The sequence below is a fragment of the Anopheles moucheti genome, chromosome 3 (assembly GCF_943734755.1).
Source record: "Anopheles moucheti chromosome 3, idAnoMoucSN_F20_07, whole genome shotgun sequence".
Taxonomy (NCBI): Eukaryota; Metazoa; Arthropoda; class Insecta; order Diptera; family Culicidae; genus Anopheles; species Anopheles moucheti.
The window spans coordinates 30931414-30957263 of record NC_069141.1 but is presented as its reverse complement, the minus strand read 5'-3'; the positions used below and the strand labels follow the sequence as shown (position 1 = coordinate 30957263).

At 44.4% G+C, this 25850-nt stretch overlaps 1 protein-coding gene across 1 annotated transcript in view; it reads right to left on the bottom strand.

Annotated features, from left to right (window-relative positions):
* LOC128301703 (ankyrin repeat domain-containing protein 29) overlaps positions 1-25850 on the bottom strand; it is a 198137-nt gene that overhangs the window by 13211 nt on the left and 159076 nt on the right. Inside the window, exon 3 of the mRNA XM_053038296.1 lies at positions 332-430. Within this exon, the coding sequence (XP_052894256.1) occupies positions 332-430 (99 nt within the window). The remainder of the gene's footprint in view (positions 1-331; positions 431-25850) is intronic.

Genomic DNA, 25850 nt, shown 5'->3' with positions numbered 1-25850 from the left:
GCTGGACACTCTCGCTCGATATCCGGGCAAATGTGAATCCACAAATTTCACCGGTCTCGCTTCCCGCGTGAGAAGAAAAGTAACAACAAAAAAATCACATCGCTTCGCTGAAGCTAAAGAATTTCACATTACATTTTTCATATACAAAAAAAAAAAACTAGAAAAGCTTCCTTTTTTGTTCGGGGTTGGAGCAAAACTAGTTGGGAACGATTTTCCTAGTTCCATTTCCCATTGATTTCAAGCGCACGGGATGATTCACGCTCACGCTAACGAATATTATAATTTGTATCACGTTCCACAAGGCACCGGGGAACCGAGAGGCATTACTTACCACTCGCCGGGCATTCGGATCGGCACCCTGTTCCAGTAGCTCGATGACGCAAGCTGTATGTCCACCGGCGGCAGCCAGTATGAGCGGTGTGGTGTAGTCCTGCGGGCGAGAAGCGAGATGGAATAGGGTAAAAATTAACAAACCAATGGAATGTCGTAGCGCCAAAGATGAGAAATACGAAAAGTGGAAATTATTACGCTCGGAAAATGCCGCTTGTAGTTTGCGGCGAGCCGGATGGGTAGAGGATGAGGGATTTGGAGAAGGAATCAGGATTCAGTGGCAGGGGTTGGCAAACTGTATAAATTGTATATTGTAAAGTATATGCTAAAATTATTGAAACAATGTTTTGTTGTTGAATTTTGAAGCATATAAAATGCCTTAGTTCATTACATTTTCTTGGTGGGACCCGAAAAATATAGCGTATTATGAGTCGTATAATTATTTAGATGATAATTTATTGAAAGCAGGGCTTAAGTTACTTGCGTTAAAATTTTATTTACTGAAATTCAGATTTGAAATGCAGGAAATTAATTCGCCGTGCTTTATCCATAGAAAATTCATCAGTAAAGGTTTCTACATTGACGAACCCTGGAGCATAGAACCATGCTAAGTTCCACACATTTTACGATCAACATAAAAACCCCGCACCGCCCTGGGTTTTCCCTTCAAAGTAGCAAACTATTTATTATGGCGTTTTCAATTTCCGTTCACACTTATAAATAAAACCCCATTTCGGGGTGATAGTGAGCACCGAAATGTTGCAACAAAAAAAAAACAACGGCAGGACAATTTTCACGCCAGCAGACCACCCCGCCGGGTTTGCAAATGAAATTACGTTCACCTTGGTTGACTGAACTTCATTCGCGCCGACACCCCCCCCCCCCCCCACCCTCCTCCCATTCGCCCTCGGGCCGTACTCGATTTAATGACGGGATGACACTCCGGCATCTCGCGCTCATTCAACAACTCGACGGATGCTGGATGCCACCACTCCGCGTATCCTTACGAGAAGCAGCTAAAATTACTTCAGAATTTTAAGCATTTAAAAATGTAATCAGCTCTCAGTTGGTGCATTATTTTGGGCAAATGAGAGCCGTACCAAATGTGTGCCAACGTTGCAGCGTTTCAAGTACAATGGGGGGTAGTTACACCCCAACCAGCAATTGGACCACTCCCATCCATTTTTTATTCGGATCTCTCGTTCTGGCCTACATGCGACGCGAGATAAAAAATCGAACACACACGTGATACACACGCAAAATCACGGTACGCGATCCACGCCCTCCATCGCGCGTATACGGATATCGCAACGCACCAACACATTCAAAGCAACCGACCGACAACGCGTGTGTCGACAGGTACCTGTGTACTGTGCTCGCGTCTGCCGACTTAGAGTTAAATTTTGTCCTTGCAGCTTACGCGCCTATGTACGCATAGGCGAACACATTCAAAGCGACCGACCGATAACGCGTGTGTCGACAGGTACCTGTGTACTGTGCTCGCGTCTGCCGACCTAGAGTAAAATTTTGTCCTTGCAGCTTACGCGCCTATGTACGCATAGGCGAACACATTCAAAGCGACCGACCGATAACGCGTGTGTCGACAGGTACCTGTGTACTGTGCTCGCGTCTGCCGACCTAGAGTAAAATTTTGTCCTTGCAGCTTACGCGCCTATGTACGCATAGGCGAACACATTCAAAGCGACCGACCGATAACGCGTGTGTCGACAGGTACCTGTGTACTGTGCTCGCGTCTGCCGACCTAGAGTTAAATTTTGTCCATGCAGCTTACGCGCCTTGCAGCTCAGCATATGCGGCTCGAAGCCCACATATTCAACCTCTCATTTAAAGCGTCCAACTGACTGGCGTGTGTGGATTTCTGCATTTAATCGTACTTAAATTATTATTTATTTATAAACCATCGGTTGTAAAGTATTGGCAACACTTTAACTAAACAATTGGAACACTTTTTCCTAAGATATTTGAAGGACAAGCGCACAAATTCAATGATCAAAACTAGGTATAATTTGATACATTCGAAGACATTGCTTTGTGGCGATCGGTAACACACGGGAGTATTTAACAATAGCAGGAAAAGTTTAAGTGTTAGATACATACATTGTTCTACAAAGTGGTTAAGAATAAGAAATGTAGTTTTTCTATACATATTAGTGCTGATTTTTCCACAATTTTTACATATTTTTAAGAATAACTAGAAAAGTAGCAGAGATAGATAAAAATGATGTTCTACAAAAATGTAAAGAATAAAATAATACATCTTTCTATGGTGTTTGAAAAGTTCTAAAACTTATACCAAAAATTTTTTTTCATTATTTTTCAATGCAAAAATTATTTCAAAATGCCTTAAATTTTATGGTTTATTTAAAAACAGCCAATCGCCAAGCCATTTGAATGTTTTTCAAAATTTTCAATGACAAAAATCCTTCCCGTTAGGCTTTGTTTATAAACCGTTTGCAACGCACGTGAGCCAAGCTACTCGCGCGACCCTGAAGGATGTACCTATTGCTGCTGCTCGACCGACTTAATCCAATATTCTCTTTCATTACAGCACTATCGCCACGCAAATATATGGGGAAAAAGAGTATCATTCTCTGATAACGGCTCTCACGAGAGAGCCAGAGAGTGGTGCTGGTTCCCCCACCCCCCTTTTTTTTTGCATAGAATCATATTTTTGCTACGATCCGGCGTAGGTCCACACGCTGCAAAAGCCGCCGGGCGACTGAAGCGGGCGTGGTTACGCGCCGCTTTATATACCATGCGGTGAGAGTGTGTGCGTGAAGGTTGAAGTTCGTCTTCCTGTCGGTTGTCTACTCGAAAGAAACTTGACTCAAAATTTGACTATGAGAACAAAAGAAACTCGACCAAGAGACTCCGCCTTTGCATGACTGGGACCCTTTAGCTATACCACCGTTAAAGTGTGGCACCAGTCACGTCATGCGTCTTGCCAAAATTCAAGTGGACCCACACACACACACACACACACACCCCGAAACTGAGTGGGGTGGTTATGTTTTTTTTGTTGCTTCCTGCTTCCCTCTTTTTATTCGTCGGAAGTGGTAGCCCAAAAATCGCCATAATAACTCAAGTGTCCTCACCAGGCAGTGTGCCACGGTGATGACGATGACTCCCGGGCATCCTCTCGCAGCCGTACTCTCGTTTGGCAGCTCGGAGGATACGGTTTACCAACCGTCATGCATCATATTTTCTCCTCATCCACTCGAAGGTTAAGAAGTAGCTGGAGTGGTCCTTTTTTCGGGGTTTCCCATTTTTTTGGGGGCTTTCCGTTTTGCCATTCTCGCATGAAAATGTGTCACAAATATTCGCCTGACGGTTCACAAATTGATGTCACTACTTCTCGCCTGCACGAGTGGGTCCGAAATGGATCTTCGGGACGGGGGGTTGGGTATTAAAATTTGAATACAATACGAACTCGAGTAATGCAATTATTGTCCCACCAATACATGTACGGAGCAGCCTTGGGTTCGGTTACATACTCCTGCACCAAAGGATGGGATTAAACATACGCAACACGGCAGGATACGGCTCCTGAAGGAGAAGCAGTTGCACGTCGTTATGATTATTTCCTGGTGCTTGGTCCGCATCTGTAGGACTTTCGTTCAGTTCCGCCCTCAACAAGACGCAAGAGTGGTACTAAAAATAACTCCCACTCCCTGCACAGAACGTGCGGTAGTGGCTGGTTGGTGGTTCAAGGAAATTTGACAGCATGCTTCCATCGGTTCGCTCAAGATACTAAAAGAGACCGGGAAGTAAATTCCGGAACGGGACGGGACTGGCCAACCGGACGGGAAGGAAGTCCAAGGAAGGAAAGAAAAGCGGTTATCCTCACTAACTGGTTTTTACGATGTTTCCGCCTTCGCGCGCCCATAAGATTCTTCAGTCCTGCCCTATACCCATCGCCCAGTTTTCTTTGCCCGCTCTTTAATTTAATTATGTCCCTAAATCTTCCCGAAAGCACTTTTCATTACACCTCCATCTATTCGCCCACCCCTTATCCATCAATGCGTCATCGTTGCCGTCGGTCTTCGGGGGGGGGGGGCTACGAAATCGAGATCTCCACAGCAAGCGAACAAACCTCCTTCCGGAAGGACAGAATCATCCGGATCGACCACTGGACGCGTCGAGCGTCAAGGCTACCTACTGTGTATTGGGCTGGACGCGAAGAAATCGGCTTTACGTTTCTCGGTACGGGTTTTACGTTGTGTGTGTGTGTGTGTCACTTTGGAATAAATTAAAACCCCAAAAACCGACCACCCACTCGTCTCCCACCGAGAAGGGAGCGTAAAATCAAATCCTTCTCGAAGAATGTCCGATGGTTTCTTCTTTCGGTTGCTCACGATGATGGCTAACGAAATAAAAAATAGTAAAGTGGAAGTAGAGAAAGAGGAACAAAATAGACAAAGCGGTACACGTACCTCCCCAATGGCACGTCGTTTCCTCGGCCTTCAATATCCGGGAAGTTTACGTAACGATACGGCGCTTTGGTGCGAACAGCGAAGTGAATAAATTTGACGATTTTTAGATGATTGAAATTTTTGGACCAATGTTTCGAAGGACTTCCATGCACTATGGGATGAGTTAGCGGCCTTCCTCTAACGATTGAAATCGTGAAATTTAATTCTTCACGGCGACCTGTAACTCTCGATTTAAATCGTGAGTTAACTCTTGCGGGAGTAAACTCGCGATTAAATTCTTCACGGCGACCTTTAGAGAGATTTAAATCGCGAATTAGTTCTTGTGGGAGTTAACTGGCGATTTAGTTCTTTACGGCGACCTGTAACTCACGATTTAAATCGTGAGTTAACTCTTGCGAGAGTTAACTCGCGACCTAATTCTTCTCGACGACCTTTAGTCTTGAGGGAGTTAACTCGCGATTTAGCATAATATAATGATATAATGAGTTGAATCGTAAAGAGTTATAAATACTCTCCTTGGAAATTTGAATCAACTCACTCCCTAGGAAAATTTAAATCATTAATTCATTCTGAATCATTGTGTACATCACTAATTTACAATGAGTATGTCTTCCTTACGATGGTTGCTTCTCATAACCTCCAAAGTTCACCAAAGAGTAGGACTTAGGAGTGAGCTACAGTATGTAGGATAACATTTATTTTGTTTAACATTTATCTATTGAAAATTAAAATTCCCAACAAGCATCTTTGAGTTACCTTGCCATCTTAGGATATGTGAAGAGTTACAACTTGACCTCACAATCTAAAAACTGATAGTAAAACTCCTAGCTTTATGTCCCTTCTTACAACCACTGTGCACTGACTAAGAAATCACGACCCGGAAAAGCGGAAACAATATTTTTTATTCACGCGTTTTTCATTATCTTTCTCTTTCGCTGCCCATTGGTGTACCAAGCGGGTGGAGTATTGAGTTTTACAGGAGATTGGAGAAGAAAATACGGGATTGTCTAATCACTCTTTGGCCAAAGTTTAGCGGCCGAGAACTTTCACCTTTCCCAAGAACACAGACGACTGTGGATTATGGTTTTACGAGCAGCGGCGCAAACTTCAATATGGTTTGCTTCACCCAACCGACTGATTCTATGATCTGTTATCCTTTCGGGAGGCATAATAAAGTGTGAAACCTTGCAGAAAGTTTGTGCTTTTTTATGGTTCTAATTTTGCTCACCCTTTTTGGGGTGTATAAGGCACGTAACCAGCAGCGGAACCAGATCGAACGATGCTCGGCACACTAATCGTATCGCTAAGCAATTAATTTGGAAATCGACACCATGAAATAAAGTTCGATTGTTTGATACGCAGTCAATGAGCTACGGTGGAAATAGGCATTAATGCTTTCAGCTTTCAGGATTTTATGCAGATTGAAATGGTGAAAGCAGGAATGTTCAGTATGGTGCGTAATTGATATTCTGGCTGGCTAGTGTTATTCTCGTTCCAGCGAAATCATAACTAGCGCCTGATGAATACTTGCCATACCACGGTCAGTTAATGATGGGAAAAAAGCGGTTGCTGATATGATTAGAATTTCATTCAAAACATTCAATTGCACTGCGAATTTACATTTTCCTGCTCATTTTGCGCAAACACTCTCTGCCGGTTCTCGCACACATTAGCCGGTTGAGTCCATTCCACTTTAAAACAAAACTAGGCCCGTACCACACAGCCACAAGTTCCTAATTAATCCGTATCAGTTTTCTCAATTACAGCTCATAATTCTACCGGAGTCTCTACCACATCCCTGCGTGGGGTTTGAATTTTTAGCATTATAAGCCCCCATCCACAGGGGATAGAGGGAGAACTAGGGAGTACAAGTTAAAAAGGCGGTATGTGTAATGGAGAAAGTCCGGAACTAACCCGGTCCCGTGATATGTAATCCTTCTTCCGGCTCCCCCCACCCCCTAAAAACCCCCTTCCATATGTCCGCAAACGGTTTCGATACGATCAATGGTTTGAAAAGTTCACTCGTCCGGGGTCCGGTTCCGAGCACACTCCGAAGCGCTAAATCTCTAATCCACTCGAAACCAACTCCACTAGCTCACTTCACTTATTATTCCATTCCCCGGGAAGCGGTAGTCCTCCCCGACGACACCTTCCCATGTCCCCTCCCGGAAACTCTCCCATCCCGCCAAGAATGGCCGAAGCTTTGGACGGAAACGTATCAATTTAATTATATTTGATTTTCATTTGATTATGTTTGCCTTTGTTTTATCTCCTCACTTCAATCTCGCATTTTCTCGTGTCCATCCCGAACCGTTAACGCCACACACCCGCCTTACCAACTCCCCCCCCCCCCTCCCCTCGGCCCCCTAAAAGGTGGATGGCCATTGTGTTTAGGGGATGGCTTTGCTGGGTGGTGGTTCCCAGGCCAGGTCGTTTCGGTGGCACCGACGGAGTAGCAAATCCGTCAAGAATCGGACACGGTTCGGTTCGCCTTTTTGGCCCCGTAGAATCCGACCCCGGGGCGTATCTGGAGCACACTAAACGAGTTATGATAATCATGCCACATGCTACACCCTTTGTCCAAAGGCGTAACGAAAAATGCGTCAAACCATTGCCCCGACCGAGATGGGTAATGATGGGCAAGTTTGGCAAAGTTTGGCTTGACGTTCAGAGTGCTGGTTACCGCACACGACGCAGCGTACACGCGCAGCTGGATGTGTGAAGCGTGTGTACTTTTTGGAAATGATCATGGACCATTTCGAAAATTCCCAAAATATCGTTTCTAAAATTTAGAACTATCACTTACAGGAGTTAAACTATGGAACCATGGAGCTATGAAGGAAAGAAAAAATGATACGGTATCTTTATTTAATTTTAAGTATAACGGTCACTCCCAAGTGCAGTATTAATTTGTCAAAACTGTCAAGGTTCTCAGTTGTCAAGGTATTTAAATCGCCAAGCCCAGAAGAAGATGCCTGATTACTTTCGATCCACTTCGATCATAGCTTCACTTTTCACTATTTTAAATTAGTAGAGCAGGGAGACATTTCAAGCGAAGCAAAGGTATTTAGTTTCCTAAACTATTGTTAAATAGTATAGAATAGAAAATTCAGCATTAAATGTATAGACCTTGGTTCAAGCAATGTTTTTTGAGCATTATGGATACATACTTTGGAGCTTTTTAAACTTCTTATATTAAATATATTAATATTTTATTCTGAAAAATATTAAACGTGCAGTTACAGAAAGGCCCTAACTGAATTGAAGTTGTACTTAAATTTTAGTTTTTTTTTAAACTCATTAAACGTTTGACAGACTTTACATAAAATAGCATTTTTATTTAATACACATCATTCATCAAAATAATGAACCGTTCTAACTATAGGTATGTCCGTTTCGGTTACTATTATCAGAACACGTGAACACTTTCACCAGAACCGAGCAATAATATCGCTCAAACGCCATTCAATCTCGACGCAACATACCACACCCGGTGGCCTCATCATACAAAGTGTCTAAACGTTGGCCAGCACGCCCAGTATCTAAACGCCACACGCCGGTCCAGTTTTGACCGGTTGAATCCCACGGATCGTTTATGCGAGCATTGAGGCGGACAGTATCTTATTATACAATCATCATATCTTGATAAGCGCATGCAAACATGCCTACGCCACACACGGACTACGGGGCCGCCCGCTCTCGCAGTGCACCGCTGAACCGTTCCGCGACGGGAACGAGGCACGAGGGTTTTAGAAAGCATTTAGAAGTGATCCCATTCTGCTGTGTGCCACCTGCGCCACCAAACGGGATTCGTGTGTGTGATGGTGGCGCTGCGTACCGACACGGATGAGGCACCGGTATGCTGCTCTCGTCGGGACGATGATGATGATGATGATGAAATTGATAGCTCGATGATGTGTCCATCCAGAGCACGGTTTGTTACCGGCTGCAATCCCGAAGATCGTGCTCCGTTTGATAATCGAGCCCCCTTCTTCCCAGCCAGCGAGCGAAAGCGAGAGAAAATCACACACGAGCAAACGGACTAGCAATGGACTATCACATTATCCATTATTTTCAATTACCATATCAAATAAAGGCAATCCCTTCCGCATCCGTTCGGTAAAAGGGGAAAAACCTCTTGTGTTTGCTCTTTTCCATGTTACGGGAAAACACACACACTACGGAAAGCGAGTCACTCACTCACTTTTGGGAATTGTTTAGACTTTTAAACCAATCGTCCAAATCTCCAAACCCCGCACAAACACGTTGGGTTGGGTTGAGCAAGGGAGCTACCGAACTCCCGAAATCTGGCACTCTGGTGTGTTTTTCGGAGCGGAGGCATTGTTCCATTGTGGAAAACATGGAAAAATGGCAGGTACAATTTGCATTTTGGGTCGAATTTCTGGTTTGCTCGATACACTGTCAGCTTTTACCATGTGTTTTTGGGGGAACGGCACAATGTGAATTAAAGAAACTCCTCCATTTTACCGTCCCTTTCTAGAAGAGAGAGAGAGAGAGAGAGAGAGAGAGAGAGAGAGAGAGAGAGGGAGAGAGAAATCTGCACGAGAAACCTGATCCGACGATTTTCATCTAAATTTTCCATCACCCACGAGGCGAACCTGGCTGAGGATCGTTTAAACGGTTCTTTGGGTAAGCTTTTTGCTTAATTTAAAAATTAGCTCCACCAATGGGGGATGAAGGAAGGGGGAGCAAGCACCAAAAAAAGCGAGAAGGTAAACACCGATCCTTTTTTCGGCACGATACAAGCAAGATTTTCCACCTCGGTGTAGCGCTGTGTGCGCTATTCTATCAGGTGAAACATAACCACCTGTCTTTCTATTAAGCAAAACCTGGGTCTTTCGTACGCGTATCTTTCTACCCGTCTATCAGGGTTTTATCTAATCTTCCCCGAATTGTGACACATTTTCCGATCCACCCGTCCTGTTTGTGGGAGGGCAAAAAAGAAAGAAACAGGTCTGGGCAAAAAATACCCTGGGAAAATCTAAATTAAAGCAACCAACAACATCGGTGTGTGTCTGTGTTTGTGGTGAGTGAAAGAAACGATCAACTTGAGCGCGATAGATTTTCTTATCATAATCATTTCAGCAAAGGTTGGTAATTTCGCTTAGTTTCGCTGCATCTCCGTTTTCAGTGCCATTCACTAATCGCTAATGGATTTTGGGTACAGATAGCGTTCTTATATCCTTATAGGGAGTGGAAAATCCAAAACCCAACTGACAAACTGCCTTGCCTTGTTGAAAGAAAACAGTTAATAATTAAAGGAAGGAATTTGTTACCCAAATTACATACATTTCGGTACTTCATTTTAGGCACTTTTCAAGAAACTTTTAAAAACATAATAAAACTTCTCTTGCAAGCGACTTACATTTATTTTAATAACATCCTCTTAGTAAGAGTTGTTTTTCTCGCTTGATAAGATTTTCCGCTGGGAAACACTTCCCAAAAGCGACACATACGCTAGGTGTGGGGTTACCACGACACCCGCAAGCTCGATTAGCTGTACGCTTTACAGCTTCATGCCGCTCATCCGACGGAAGCGTGTCCCTTTTTCCTGCTGGCCTTTATCATCCTGTCACCCCCGAGAGAGAGAGAGAAAGTAGGGACCTGTCAAATCTGCTACATCAGCTTAGAAAAAAAAAGTGAAGTAAGTGAAAAAAGGGATGCTACTAACGGAACTGGGATGTTCCGTTCTACCACCCAAACCTCACCTCGCCGCCACCCATCATCATTATCCGGTGCCGTTGGCATTGATGGCTTTATTAGAAAAAGGTTTTCCAATTTCGACAAAACTCTTCCACCCAAAAAGGTAAACACACACCACCACCCGCTTGCGTGTGTACGTGCGCGCTCGCGTGCGTGTGTGTGTGTGTGCGAGGCCCTGTTTTAACAGCTTCCTTTTAACCATTTTGAATGAATAACAAAAAATTAAACAAGAGATCGGGGAAACAGGGGAAAAAAACCTCCGAGATGGAACAGGGCTTACCTTCAAAAGTGGGGCTGCTGGCCCCAAAAAACCCTCCCGGGGGGGGAGGTTGTGTTTGAGTTTACCGAAACCGATCCTGAGCAACTAAACTTATCTTTTAATTGATTCTGTCAACGCGAGAACCCGGATTAACCCTTCCGGGTTGGAGGAGAAGTGTGTGTGTGTTTTTTTTTTCGTTGTTGCTTTTGGGGGCAGAAAACTTTTCCGGAGTATCGACGAGCTCCATTAAAGCAGGATTTAGGATTATTGTCTGCTGGAAAACTCCCCACCGTTTTTCCTCGTCCCTTTTTTGTTTGCCAAAGCAAAGCAATTCCCTTTTTTTCATTCCCATAAACCATAAGAGTTTACTTAGCGTTTAGCAACACACCTTCTCCGATGTGGATCCTAAGTGCTAACATTTATCTTTTTTTCCACCGTACGAGATGGTTGATAAATCACACGCGGGTTCTTTTTCGTACGGTATGCCAGTGATTAAAACCACCCCGACAAGGTGTTTTCGCGTGATTTTCCTTACGAAAAAAATAGACAACAAAAAGGTCTGCTTCTACCCACACACACGCTGGGGGGATGAGGAAGGTTTGATTAGAATTGATGTGCTGTCGTTTCGTCAAAATCATTCCCTAACTATAGAGATTAAGTTATCACACCTAGTTCAGTGGTTCGCCGTGAGGATCACAAACAGAGAGAGAGAGACACAGAAAGTATACAAAATAACGAGGGTGATAATTTTGTTAAATTTATCATCCTGCGTGCTGGAACCATTTTGACTCAAACTAACGATTGATCGCACCTTTTTTTTCCCGCTCCCCATCACACACTTAATGGCATGCCAATTTTCTAGCTCACTCTCTTATCCAAAACAGAAAAAAAACCAACAACATCATCCTCTCGCTTAACCATTTCTAGCCGGAGTTACTTAGGACAGCAAACGAAACACAAAAATTGGCAAAAAAATGGCCTTCACACGCTCAGTGGCACGAGCGGAATGCCATGGGAACTGGGCGCTTGGTGCATATGGCGGCCATGGCACGATGGAAAAGAATGCCGGGAATTCCATCCAATCCGCCACAGCACTATAAAGGCTGTGATGCCACGCCACGAGGAAAACAAAGCCCAAAAAGTAAGCAGCACCACATCTAATAATGCCCGGTGGTGTTGATGCGGGAATATTATGCAAAGCTTTTTCTTTTTCGTTTCCCGCGATGGGATCCCCGAGTGATCAAGCGGTGATCAAATAATCGGCTGACAAATCGATTCCATTCCACACCATCGCTTCGTGCGAGTGGCGATTGAAAAATGGAATCTGCATTCGATTCGAGCGCGCTCACGCTCATCTGCCAGAGTCCATCATTGACAAATTGCCAGCAATTATGAGCTGCTGATTTCCTTTTTGCTAAACATAGCTGCGCTGTCGCTTTCAGGCCGACGACACAACACACAGGCTCTCTATTAGGTAGGTTGGTGGTGGTTGTTGCCTAGAAAAAGCATAAAACGCCGCATCAAACACAACACGCGGGTTGAAGAAGAATTAAAATTCCAACCCCCTTTTTTAACCTTCTTGGGATGGGGCGAGGGGGGGGGGTTTGGAGCAGAGAGCTAGAAGTGGGAACATAAAGCATCCCACGCCACACACACACACACATACGCACGCCCTGGCAAATGTTCATCGTTTTGTATCGGCAATTTGAAACATCAATCAACGGGGGAAACCTTTTTGAAGGCGGATTCTCTCGCTCGAGATGGAAGGATTTGGTTACTCGTCAGCAGGCAACAGCAGCAGCAGCAGCAACAGTCAGCAGCGTGTAACAGGGGTATATATACCCCAACAACGCATCAATGATGTTTGTAAAACCTTCCCCTCCAACCAAAAGCATCGTCCCAGAGGCGCGCTCGTCCATCGAATCCATCCCAATCCAAAAATGGGGATGTGGTGAAAAGGGTGTTCCGAAGCGGGGGGAAGGGGTTGGTTTTGGTTGGAGCTTTTTAATACTTCTTTTCCGATCCCCCCCCTTACTGGCCCCCACCAATACAGCGCGATCGTTCACGTTTGGGAGGCGTACCAGGACGCGCATTTTTCTTTAATTAAAACATCAAACCCGGCGTGTGACACCCACATGAACGGGTCGTTGGGAGGTTTGAACCCCCCCCCCCCTCCCTCCCTCCCTCTTATGTTCCTCCTTGGCCGTTATAACCGTCCTCCCTCACCATCCCTTCAACCTCGTCAAAAACGAAAAGTTAATGACGTGTGTTTGGTATGTATGATGTGGTTAGCTATGGTTCTGGTTTTGACGGCCATCACCACCGCTCGGGGTAAGGGGGGATAGAGAGCGAAATGAACCAAACAAAATTGGAACCACAATTAAGCCATAAGCGTGGCGTGGAAACGATAATAATTTTTAACCTCCCCCCTACTTCATCCTCCATTTCACCACCTTCTTACCATCCCTTTCGCAATCAGGTGACCCACAACAACAGTGTCTTGGCGTGGCTTTTTAACACCGCGCCAGGCCTTCCACACGAGGCTGACACGAGATGTCGAAGCCCTGACGAGCCCTGTTTGACGAGCTTTTGCGCCTCTCAATCAGCGGATGGCTGCACCGCTCCGAAGAAGTAGGGGAAGCAGTGAAAGAAGAAATGAAAAATATATCCCTCCCGAAAGCAACAACTCTTAATCTATGTCGCGATGAGAACTAGCAGTAACCAAAAAAAAAATAAAAACAGATACTAAATCGCTCCAAAAACACAAAAACCGGCACACGAAACAGATATAGACAACATGCCGTACAAAACGAACTTGTCCACCGGCAAAAGATCCAAGGCGCGATCCACATGATCTCGCGGGATGCGGGATGATGATGAAGGTGTGGAGGTATAATGGAGGTGGATATATTAAAAAAAAACCTCCAAAACAGAACAGCGGGAAAGAGACACACAGAGGACAGCAAAAAAAAAATGAAAGAATTAAACTAAAGCACCCGGGTGATAAAATGGATAGAAAACACATGTCAAATCGTCCACTAAATCGGTGTTGAAAGCCCACGAGACACCGGACAGTGAGAGTGGAGTCATAAAATGGATGGATGAATGGGGAAGGAGTACGAATGGGGGGAGGGGGGGGAGGGGGGGGGGGGGAGGGATCAAACGCCCCACATTTTTCTCGAGACCTTACATTCGGGGTCTCAACAACTCGGCGTAAGGCGAATACGCCACAAAGAAAGGTGATGCCTGGTGTTGTTGCCCCTACTGATCTGTAAAAACCACCCCCTCCCTCTGTCTATTGGGTGGGTTGTGATCTCGTAAAAGACTTTTTCCCCGGCGGCAGGAATGATCGGTAGTAAAAAAAAAAAAAAAGGAGGGTAGGAAGGAACCGGATCGGATAGCACCCGTTGGAATGTTTGCGCGGTGCGCGGTGACACAATCGGGTGCCCGCACAGTGTCCAAGTATGCCACACCACCACAACATGCACTCATTCACCACGCACACCACCATGGGCGGCGAGAGCGAAGGATACCTAACACACACGGCCGTAAATAGATGCCGAAATTAATATGTTAAACAAGCTGTTAAATTAGACGCAAATTAATAGAAACACTCGCAGCGGAACTGCCTCTTCGTGAGCATAAAATTATCATTAATAAGCGGACGGGGCACGGCCGTACGGTCGGGGGGGTAGCTTTCATGCCGCGGTGGACGCGCAACCGGGTTTTGATGGCGGGCTTCAACAAGCGGGGCTTCAAATCGGGCGGAGAAGACAGCGTGAGCGCGTGAGCCGCGAGTTAGCCCGGGGCTTAATTAGGCCAAACCATAAGGGAGATACCCGCGGAATATTGTGCAGTGCAGTTTTTTTTTGTTTTCAAATTCTGTTTGCTTCAAGGCTTTTCCTTTTCTCCTAAGAATGGTTGTTGTTGTGGTGTGGCCGGGTAGGTGTGGTGTTTCGATCCATTTGCTCAAGCGATTGCTCCACGGAGGACAAAGAGATAAGGAAACATATATTATTATATGTTGCGGCTTGTGACGTTCGATTTGCTCCAGTTGCTATTGGGGCTAATTTTTCTTCTTTGCATCTAATTATCTACGACAATAGGTGACGAAAAGAAGAAGCTCTTTTTCTCGATGATTAGCAAAGAGCAGTTAAGAATCAACAAAAGCCTAGAACCTCATAAATACTGTCCTTAGCATGGTAAATGTATGGTTAGACAGCGGAGACTTATGATGAGAATATTCATCAGCTTTGAAGAACTTTAAGGAAAGAATTGAATGATGAAATGCAACAACTCTTAACCAATAATACATATCTCAAATAATTCAGATACTACCGTTCAAATCGATTGAGAAGCTATATATAAACCTTGTTAAAACCCTTACCTAATACTGCGAAGATTGTGAATTATGGGCAGAACGAAGAATTCTTGTTGGTCATTGCTTGATAGGTATTAATCTGGTAATTCTTAAGGTCGAGAACCCGCTCTAAACACCTTGGGAAGAACTGAGCATCTATATATACATCTATATCAACCTTGATTCTGAGAGAATTCTTCTTGGTCATTGTTTGATAGGTATTAATCTGGTAAATCCTAAGGCCGATAAGCCACTTTAAACACCTTGGGAAGAGCTGAGCATCAATAGATACATGTATATCAACCTTGATTCTGAAGGAATTCTTGTTGGTCATTGTATGGTAGGTATTAATCTGGTAAATCTTAAGGTTGAGAAGCCTCTTTAAACACCTTGGGAAGAACTGAGCATCAATAGATACATCTATATGAACCTTGATTCCGAGAGACTGCGATCTACGACTTTTCCCTATCAACAACACTTCTACTACCACTATAAGTAATTAGTACATATGTACTAAAAACTCTTGAAAAAACATCTTTCTTGTGTTATACTGTTCTAGAAGTATTGAAATTGAATATAAACACGAGGAGCTGTAAGCTATAAACATTCAGCAATGTAGGCTGGCTGATACGGATCAATTAAGTCACTAAACTAACAACCTTGATTGGTATATCACAGCTTAAGGGAAAGCATGGAAAGAATGTTTAAGAAATATACATATGACACTCGATACCACCTTTTGTGATTAATTCGTCAAACATTTCATACTACCAACAACCAGTACCATAAACTACAGGTTCGGGGGAAAGAATCTCTGTCGCGACAAAAAAAAAGAATAATCCAAAGCAGGTTGACACCGCCCAGGCGCCCTCATTAGTCGCTCATTCCTTTTGCAGATTTACAGACCGCCTGGTTTCGTTACTTTAGCATATTTTCCCCCCTCCTGTTCCTTCCCACCTTCCCTGCGTCCCGTTTTTCTTTGTTTCGTTGTTTAAAAAAACGTGTCGGAAATTCGATCTCTCCTGCTGCTTCTCTTCCGGCCATCTCGCTCCATCCAATTCTGAAGCTCGTTAATCCGTTTAGTGAAATCTGGTGTTGTCCAGGCAGTAGTATTCGGGGAGGGTATATGCGACGATTCAGGGCCGCGTTTTTTTTTTGTGGAATGAAAGAGGCCAAGATCGAGGGTCACGGCCTCAACGCCACAGCGCGAAAGAGAAAGCCGGGCCTTCACACGGACCGGGTGTGTGTGTGACGCACGGAACCTCCCGGCAACCTCTACAGGAATCTTTCGGGCCGGAGCGCTTAGAGCGGGACCCCGTAGGTCGCCGGTGTCTTCGATGGCAGGAGAAATAGCCAGCACCAAATATGGTGGTGCCGTTTGTTAGCTGGATGATCCCGAGAGATCAGCAAGCCGATCCGCGAGATCACGGTGGAAGATCTCGTTTCGCTTCCTTATGCGTTTGGAGCGGAAATCGGATCGTGATCGGATCGTTTCTGGTGAAGGTCGGAACCTGGGTGCTGGGTGGTATTCGTGCAGGAATGTTTGAGGTTGCGAGTGTAGCCGTAGTCGTCGCTATCTCTCCTGCACCCACTATTGGCCGTGCTGGTTTAGGAATGGAGAAATGTCGATAATTTTGACACATGCCTTTGACGAGATAATTATCAATTTGCTTGTCCCCAAAATTCAAATACCAACCACCATCCCCCAGCCGGGCACTGTGTGGGTGTTTGGTAGTAGAGGGTTGAAAATGAATCCTCCATTTCTTGGTCTCACCTCAATGGTGAATGTTGGATGACTCCCTCCAGCACCAGCCAATGATTACTTCGTTAGAATCAATTCAGCAGCCAAGTCGTGAGGTTTGAAGGCATTATTTGCAATAAGAAAAAAAACTACCCCTTACTAGAGAAACTTCTTCAACTTTACTTTCTTCCCCAAAGGCGAAACAAGAGAAATGTATTGACGACATGCCGCACGAACAGGAAACTTGGTCGGTTTTTTTGTCTCTTCTTGGTTTGATAACTTCCAATGTCCTCACGGGGACACTTTCGTCGAGGTGGTAAGAGCACACGCTTTTAGACAAGTTGTATATCTGTATCGAGCGACCGCTTACCTTCATTTGCGTTCGGTCCGGTTTGCCCATTTCTGCCCGTTTGTACCATTTCAAGTTCGAATCTTCAACTCCTCTCCAAAAACCTGGTTAAGCGCGTTTTTCTTTTTATCTTCGTCTCTTTGCTTGTTCCGTTAGCTTATTTCCATTCCGTTCGTACGGACGGTGCTCGGCTCGGTTCCATTTGATACGATTTTTTCCATCCTCTTTTCTTGCTTTCCGGCATCCCGCACCCGCCCCGCACCACTATCACGCTTCAACGCCTTTTCCATCTTTCGCGCGCGCGCGGATCATCATAATAAATTTCATTATTTATGATGGCTCGTTTGGATTAACAGTCTTCACTTTGTACCGCTTCCCCTTTCTTTCCGTCCTGCACAACCCGATCGAACCGATTGATTCACCGGACCCTTCCCTTTCACCCGGGCCCTTGTTGTTTCGCTTTTCCAACTGATCACGACAAATTTTCGGTGTATTCGTTAGGCGGCCAGAGGGTGCGCTTGTCCGAAACCCACACAACACGGCGGCGGCTCAAGCAACACCTCTTCTTTATGATGATCGCTGTTGCTTTCGTCTGATGTCTGCCCCGAAACCTGCTTACCTTACCGCTTTCTGTACCCAACAAAAGGGGTTTCTTTCGTTTTTTTTTTGTTATAATCTCAAAATTCCCTTCCCGAGTGAATTGCAGTCGAAAATGGAGATTCATCGAGCGTCTGCGGGCCTGTTGTTGTTCATCGATCGATCAATCGACATCGGTCAGTTGTTCATCCGACGCTTCGATGCGAGAGGGTTCGCTTGTCATCGTTGGGAAGGAATTTGCTCTGTGTGGTACTCAACAGCCTTCGTCGAATAATCAAGCACCGATAGCAAATACACGGGCTGTGCACGGTGGAACGAAACTGCATTCAGCTGCATTCGTTTCGAATGGAATCCTTTTTGAATGGTGCTTTCAACGCAACATTCGTTACGCTTATCCACTTTCTGAAGGAGCAAACATCCTTGAGCTGAAAGGGGTATTGATTGTGTACAGTTTTTTCATCTTGGTTCTTGTTTTTTACAGATTATTATAATTGTATTATGAAATTACATTTATATGCTGAGTTTTTTTTATTGTTTTTTGTTTTATTTCTTTACTTTTTAACTATTGTTATTCATAATTTTAAATATTTTATTTACTTAAAAATCAACTAAAACACAATCATCATTTATAAAAAGATCCCATGATCTGTGCAATAACGAATTTTGATCTTGGAATTACTACATTGAATGATAATAGGACCAACTGACAGTTGGCACATTGACAGCTGTATACTTGCAGCTGACAGTTGGCACATTGACAGCTAACAGCATAACAAAAGGTACATTTCCAAAACCATTAAGCCTACATTATTTACAATAATCTTTGGAATGGAATACCGTCAAAGATAGACAGATATATTTAGATAGATAAATCGCTTCAATAATTCGTGAGTAAAGATCAATAGCACGCGTGAATAGTATCATATCCGGCAGAAGATTAAAACGTGTTTGATTAGCGTAAATGACTGTCTCGATCATGCTGTCTTCAAAAAAAAAGCTTTAATCCCCAACACCCGAAAACGCAAAAAGGCAATTTGAATAATGAAAATAAATATCCTTTGCACCGCCTAGACAAACAAACGTACTCGGTAAGGCAACACCACAGCATCATGACAAACCATTCCGTTTTTGATCGTTGATCGTGCCATACCAACTAGGTCCCCTTCACATGGCAGGGCATAATAATAGGGCCGATAGACGTTGTGCTCGTTGTGACGACAATCACGAATCGCGGCGACGACGTCGAGAATTGGTGGTGGTCGACGATCTCCCAACACCCTTTTTTCGGTGCACCTCATCCCGTATCACCCATTCATTCACGCACTTCCCTATTCCAAACTGCAGAAACAAGAAGATATTTCCAATCGAAGGGAAAAAATAGGCTCTTGGCCCAACACGATCTAGCGGCTACGATCGATTCGATACGAATAAATATTATCTTTAGCGCATTGCTCGTGCGAGTGCGAGATCGAGTGAAGTCCGAAAAAGGATGAGTTGACGCTTTTGGCACCTCGTTGTCCGGGCGCAACATCCACAATGAAACACGAACGAATCCGTCCGAGGATCACGTTTCCCGATAAAATAATAATAATCCGCAAGCAGCCGGATGGTGGAAAGGGAAATAAGATATTCCACCATTCCATTCAAAGACACAACGCACAGCCGTAGAACTGTATTTTGGTTGCTTCTCATGGCTCGGGAAGGGGCAAACAAGTTGTGCTGCGTTAAGAAGAGCAAATTTCTTCGAGCATAATCATTCCAAAACGCCGCATTTGGCCGTACGATTACCGTACCCCTCGGAGGAGTTGTCGATGATGATCGAGAGTAAATAAATGTAAAATGCCACTAGCCCTCTAATCATTCAGGACGATACAGTTTCGCTTCAGATACTTGCCCCGATCCGCCTGATGCCTCCATCGCTCTTTTCTCCCCTCGCTTCGCTTCACAAAGCATGGCTCATTTCCACGTTTACAAATCAACATAATTTCCATGCGCACCACAACACCCCTTCTTCCTGGCGTACACCCAAAGGCTTCATTTTTGGACATTCACGATCGTCAGAGTTGGTTGTTGCGGTACGCTTCTTTATCTTTACCATTCGGGGGCCCGGTGCGTTCTATTCTACGATCCTCTTCACAAAGCAACCAACCCGCTTCCAAACCACGACCGACCCGAAATCGAACCGATGGATGGCTCCGCACATTAGATCGCACGGGATGAGAAAATCTATTCCCACCAGATGTGGCCCACGGGGTGGATGGATGAAGGAAAGAATGAAACCAAGAGCGATCGGCGCATAAATAAAAGCACCAAAAACCAAACGCATCGTGATCGTTGTTGTGGCTTTGATCTATGAAGCATATCGAACGGAGTTGAAGGTTCTCGGCAGTTTGGAACGGATCGGCGGGGCCGCGGTGGGGCAGTGGAAAAAAAATCCACAAAATAATAAAACAACACATCTCAACGATATTGCCCTTCGCGGCAGACCGGCGAGCGTCTCCACGTACAAAAGATTGCCATGAATCATAGCTCTATTTATGAACTCGATCCCCCCTCTTGCGGTCATGCGGTTGAAACGGTTGTTTAGAAACGAATATTTACTCCCGCTGCTCTCGTGCATTGTTAGACGGTTCTGCCTCATACCCAAACGCGGAAACTATGCGTCGGAACACCAGGTTCGGGTGGTACTGCGTTTGCATTTGAATTTTTCCTCACGAATCTCGGCAGCGCTTCGCCACGTTAAGATTTATCCACGTCACAAGTGGACACGCAGGCCAGGCGAAGGTATGTTTTAATTCAAATTTATCGCCACATCCCAATATGGCACCGCTGCGACGGGGAAAAAAAGCGGGTCCATGCGTGGTCAGCAAAACTTGTTTTCAATTTAATACATGGACTTCAGTTTGGTACATTCAGACTACAGCATAGTTTAGGAGGAGCACTGCTGTTAGAGAGCTCACAATAAACAAACGTCTAAATAGATCTACATGACAACACCAAATAATCCTTGTTAAATGTAGTAAATATTATTCAATAAATCAGACGACCGTCATAAATCAACAGTGACTCATAATCCTCTCACACTCGCCCAAACGGCTCACCAGGGATATGACTTACTAGAATTTTTGCTGTCACGTAGGAGATCAACAATCATAAATTTGATCAACTACCTTAGAGGTTTAGGTGCTAATGTCGAATGTATGGTTCCGGAAAATCACAGCCCTCCTAACTCATAATACTCAACGTAAAAATGATCCCACCAGATAATAAATAAGTGTTTCGTATCATTCTAATCGTATTCGCTCTCTATTCGCTCTCATAATATTAAATCTGTGTTTGGTTCCACCAAACATGAAAGAGTTTCTCGATCATCGCGTTCCGTTTTAAGTAGCCCATAACAAACATTGTAAAATTGCTCCCACCGTTCTGTCGTTATACTTATAATATGGATATTATGAATAAGATTGAAAATACATTTCGAATAAAATGAAAATAATTTGGTAATAACTCATAATACACTTATAAAACAACTTCATTTTGTTAACGATACTATAATGCACTTAAATTGCTCCACACCACACATTGGCTTGTCTTGGTTGATCTAATTGTTGCACGAGTGTACCGATTCTATAACAGGCAACAAATCAACAATCGCATTATTCAAACAGTCCTTCTGACCCATATATACATATGTATGCACGAACAAATCGCTGGACGGTCGTTAACGAGCAACGTTCACAGCCAAGATTGGCAGCCGCATATAATTCCGGTCACTGTACGGGATCAATTTCGTTTGACCCAGCGTCATTCCCCGGGGCAGAGTGTTCGAAATGGTCAAACCTTCTCCGACTGATAAAAACGGGCCCTTTAACTATCACCACGAACGGCCTGTTTTTTTTTATCCGTACTCTCCGTCCAACCGAGGAACTATTCTTTCCCTTCGGAAAGCGGTGACTATCGATCAAATATATTTGAGATCTATCTTAGCTAAGACACGCTCCAATCGTTACCCGGGAAGCCGAAGGGGGAACCTTACTACTGCTCCGGTCGTGAAAGTACTCCAACGTCGACTTTCTTTACGTATCATTATCATTTCGCCCCGTCGATTACAGCCTATCTCCGCGGATTGCGGGTTTTTCGAAACCACTAAAAAGCTTCGCCTATCGCACCAAATCTCACCTACTCCCCTTTTTAGCTAACTATGCTGAAATAATGGCTGGCGGGTGGTTGTGCTCTTGTTTTGAATCTTTGCAGCGACCAACAATGATAACTAGTGTGCCGTCCGACCGGAGATCACTATCAGAAATCGCGAATGGATCGCCTCCTCCTTCCAAAACACTCTCCGACTGACCACACCGGAGCGGCGGGCCGTGAAGGGCGCGAGACGAGAAACGGGCGAAACTATACATCAAAATCTTTGAAGGAGTAAGAAAGGGGAACCTCACACAGACCTCGGAGGAGGGCCAATGGGGCAGAGTGAGGACCGCGAGACGCTGGAGACCGTCCGTACAGCCGAACCAAATCAGAAAACATGCAGAAACCAATCAATAATTTATTGTGTGCCGAACCATTTTCCCTCCGACGACCGCCGGCCCGACGACGACGGACCTTTCACACACTTACACACAATGCAATCGCAGCTTTGCGATCGATCGCTAGGAGTGTGTTTCTTTTTTTTTTGGGCATCTGATTAAAGACCGTGCGAGAGTGCACGTGTACGTGTACGTGTGTGTTTGCGCACGAGCAGTATGACGCAGGGAAATAAATGCAAAGCGGGTGGATTCGACACATCCACGGTGCCCCAAAAGGAGTGGAAGGAAAACCCGTAGCATAGGAGGAAGGTCTTTTTTTTTGCAAATCGCGCACTCGCCGGTGACCATCACCGAACCATATTTGGACACTGGCGGCCTGCAACACACGGTGAACCGAGGCAGCCCGGGATGCAGATTCCTTCCCGTTGGCATTGAAGCCGCGAGGGATAAATTCACACCACCAACAACCAGTAAAGCCAGTGAGAGCGAACGTACGATCGAGATCCCTTTTGTTACCGTCTCGCATAACTCAAACGGTGCACAAACAAAAGCGCCCGAAAATAAGTGGCCTCATGCGGAATGCCACTCTACGGGGCCATCTCTGTTGGTGAAACGGCCGCCAGAGATGAAGATGGGGGAGAGGAGTTTAAAAAATAATAATCATCCTTTCGATCCATCCACCATGTGGACCCGGGAACTCTTGGTCCACTGATTCGGGAAAGAGTGTCGTGATCGGGAATTTGAATAGAAAGGTTGACCACGATGTTTCGGGATGTCGTGCGAAGCAAAGTGTCTTTGCTGCTATTACAGGCAAGGTTAACATCGTTGAAAATATGATAACGACCAGCACCAGCTTTCTAAAACATCTATTCGATATTATGTTGTATCTTGATCTTTTAGCGATTTTTTATATATATTTATTCAAAAATAGTTAAAAGCAATGTTCCGAAAAATAAATATTAATTTGAGAAGATCATAACTGATTATTTTAAAATATTATCAAAACTGTTCCAGGAGATACAGATTTGGTGGGATCAGATAAAAATTTCGTATTGTGAGTTTTTAGATTAAATTAATATTAGATGAAAAAATAACTTAATTTCGGCAATACAAATAAAAAACAAGGCTGAATAATCCACAAGAACTTAAACATGTTGAGAATTTATATCTTTCGATAACTGCTATCGTCCGCAAAAAAAAACACACAAACACTTTACCGAACGACAAGTTGTTGCTACTTGGAAAGGGCATTCCCTTCTCGGCGTTCTTACCAATACTTTATTCCCGGCAAGCTTTTTTTTGCAAACGATCGCAACCGGCAAACGGAAAGCTAATTGAAATCGTGCCACGCGAGAACTACCGTGGGTTTTGCGCGATTGTCATCGAAACCGAAGGGCTTCGATTCTTAATAAAAAAAAAACCAAACAAAAAAATAAGCTCCTTCCCTTCAAGCGCACAGATAAGTATCGAGCCTTTAATATTGTCGGTGTCGGAGGGTTAGAGCATATCTAGCGATGTTTGGTTGGCGGAGCGTGAAAAAAAGCTCCACCAGTGGTGAGGAGTGTGTTCTATTCATAAAGTGGATACAATGTTGCGGGAACCGTTTGTTTACGGTTTTAGAAGTTCACCGTGCTGATGATAATGATGATGATGATGATGAGGTGTATGGAAGGGGGAGGGGGGGGGGGGAGAGGCGGGAGGCCAAGATTATCCCACGGTGTCAGAGCCTTTTCATTTGGATTTGCTTGCTAATCCGATTACGATCGTGAACGCGGCAAGGTGAGGGCTTTGTAATTAATTCTACAAATAGACCTGATTAGACGTTTACAATTGAAAAAAAAATGTTTGGATGTGGGTCAAAAAATTATATACGTTTAAAAGACTATTTTAAGAGCATAATTTGAATACAATACAGTTTTTTGCAAACGTAATTACGTTGGATTGAATTTAATGTACGTAAATGTTTATTTAAGGATGAAGTTAAATATTATTAATCCCTGATTTTATTTCTTTGCTGGGACTTGACATACACTATTGAGTGAAGTGTTACATAAACAATATTTTCATTTCTAAACAGCAACGACAGTTTCAGTTAAATAATTGCTCCAATCATGCATACCTTGAGGAATTAGTGTTGTTGAACATCGTTAAGCACATCTAAAAACTTCTCTCGGCAAATTTCATCACACAATCCCAATACATAAGCGATAAAGCTACTGTTTGGGTGATTTTTCTACGGAAATAATTAAGGTGTACTTCTCACGCCATTCAAAGTCGCAGGCATTGCAATAGAGGGCTGAAAGCATAGAAGAAAAACAAAAATATCCCCAACAAAAGCATATTTCTGTCCATCATGCTTTTCTTTTGGGGGCCGGAGGGGCCGGGAGTTGGCACATGGTACGGATTAGAGCATTTCAGCTGGAGGAAACCATTACCATCAGCACCAGTAGCATCATCATCATCTACATCAAAAGTACAGGGAATGATTTACAAAATTCCATCGTTAGCCAAACAACACGAAACGAACGCTGATGATGGCCCACAACAGATCGGAAACATTTCGTAATGTCTTTTCTACAACACCAGCAGCCACAAGAGCATCATGTTGCGCCCGGAGGAACATATTCAAAAAACGATAATAGCTTCCGTGTCCCCAATGTTCCCCCCACCCTTCGGACCCATCGATGTCGACATACACAAGTCAAACAATTGTGTCCGCGGGAGCTGAAAAAAAAGTCGATTTTTTAAGACATGACGGTACGAAACATCTTGGCGGAGGGTCAGAGAGAAACGAACGATACACAGTAGCACTGTGTGTCGAAGGCACAAGGCACAAGGACACGACATCGTGGCACGCATCATCCTTTCATCAATACCACCCCCCCCCCCCCCCCCCCCCCTCTACCCCAGGAGATGCATTTTGTTGAGCGTGTGTACTTTTTTATGAATCATTTCCACCATCGACCCGTGGCGGTGGCAACAAGCAAAGGGGAGGGTTCCCGGGGAAAATTTGATTCATTCTGTCGAATTTGATAAATTATCACATATTTTTAGGGCGACGCGGGCGGTACGGTTCGTGACGCTTAAATGATCGTGGACTGGGGATGGGGGTGTGGTAGTGATAATGCTGGCCACCCGGATGATGAAGATGAATTCCAACCAGCCGAAATTATGCTCGTCGAGTAAAAATAAATATTGAGAAAAACAGTACATTCAGCAGTGGAACCACACCTTAAGCCGTCCACACCACATACGAACGCGATGTGGGACTTGTTTTCGTATCGGAAACCCAACGTCTTTCCGTCGCCCGTTCACCATATTTCCCACGGTCTCGAAGCGTGGCGCATTTATCGCGGATGAGCTACCGGAATAAAATACACCCCTCAACGTACACACATACACACGCGCGCAACCCGCAAGCATAGTGGAATCACTTTCGAGGGCACACACCGGTGCCAACGGTCGCCGAATTCGATTGATTCTTCTTCCGCTGATGCTTTCGCA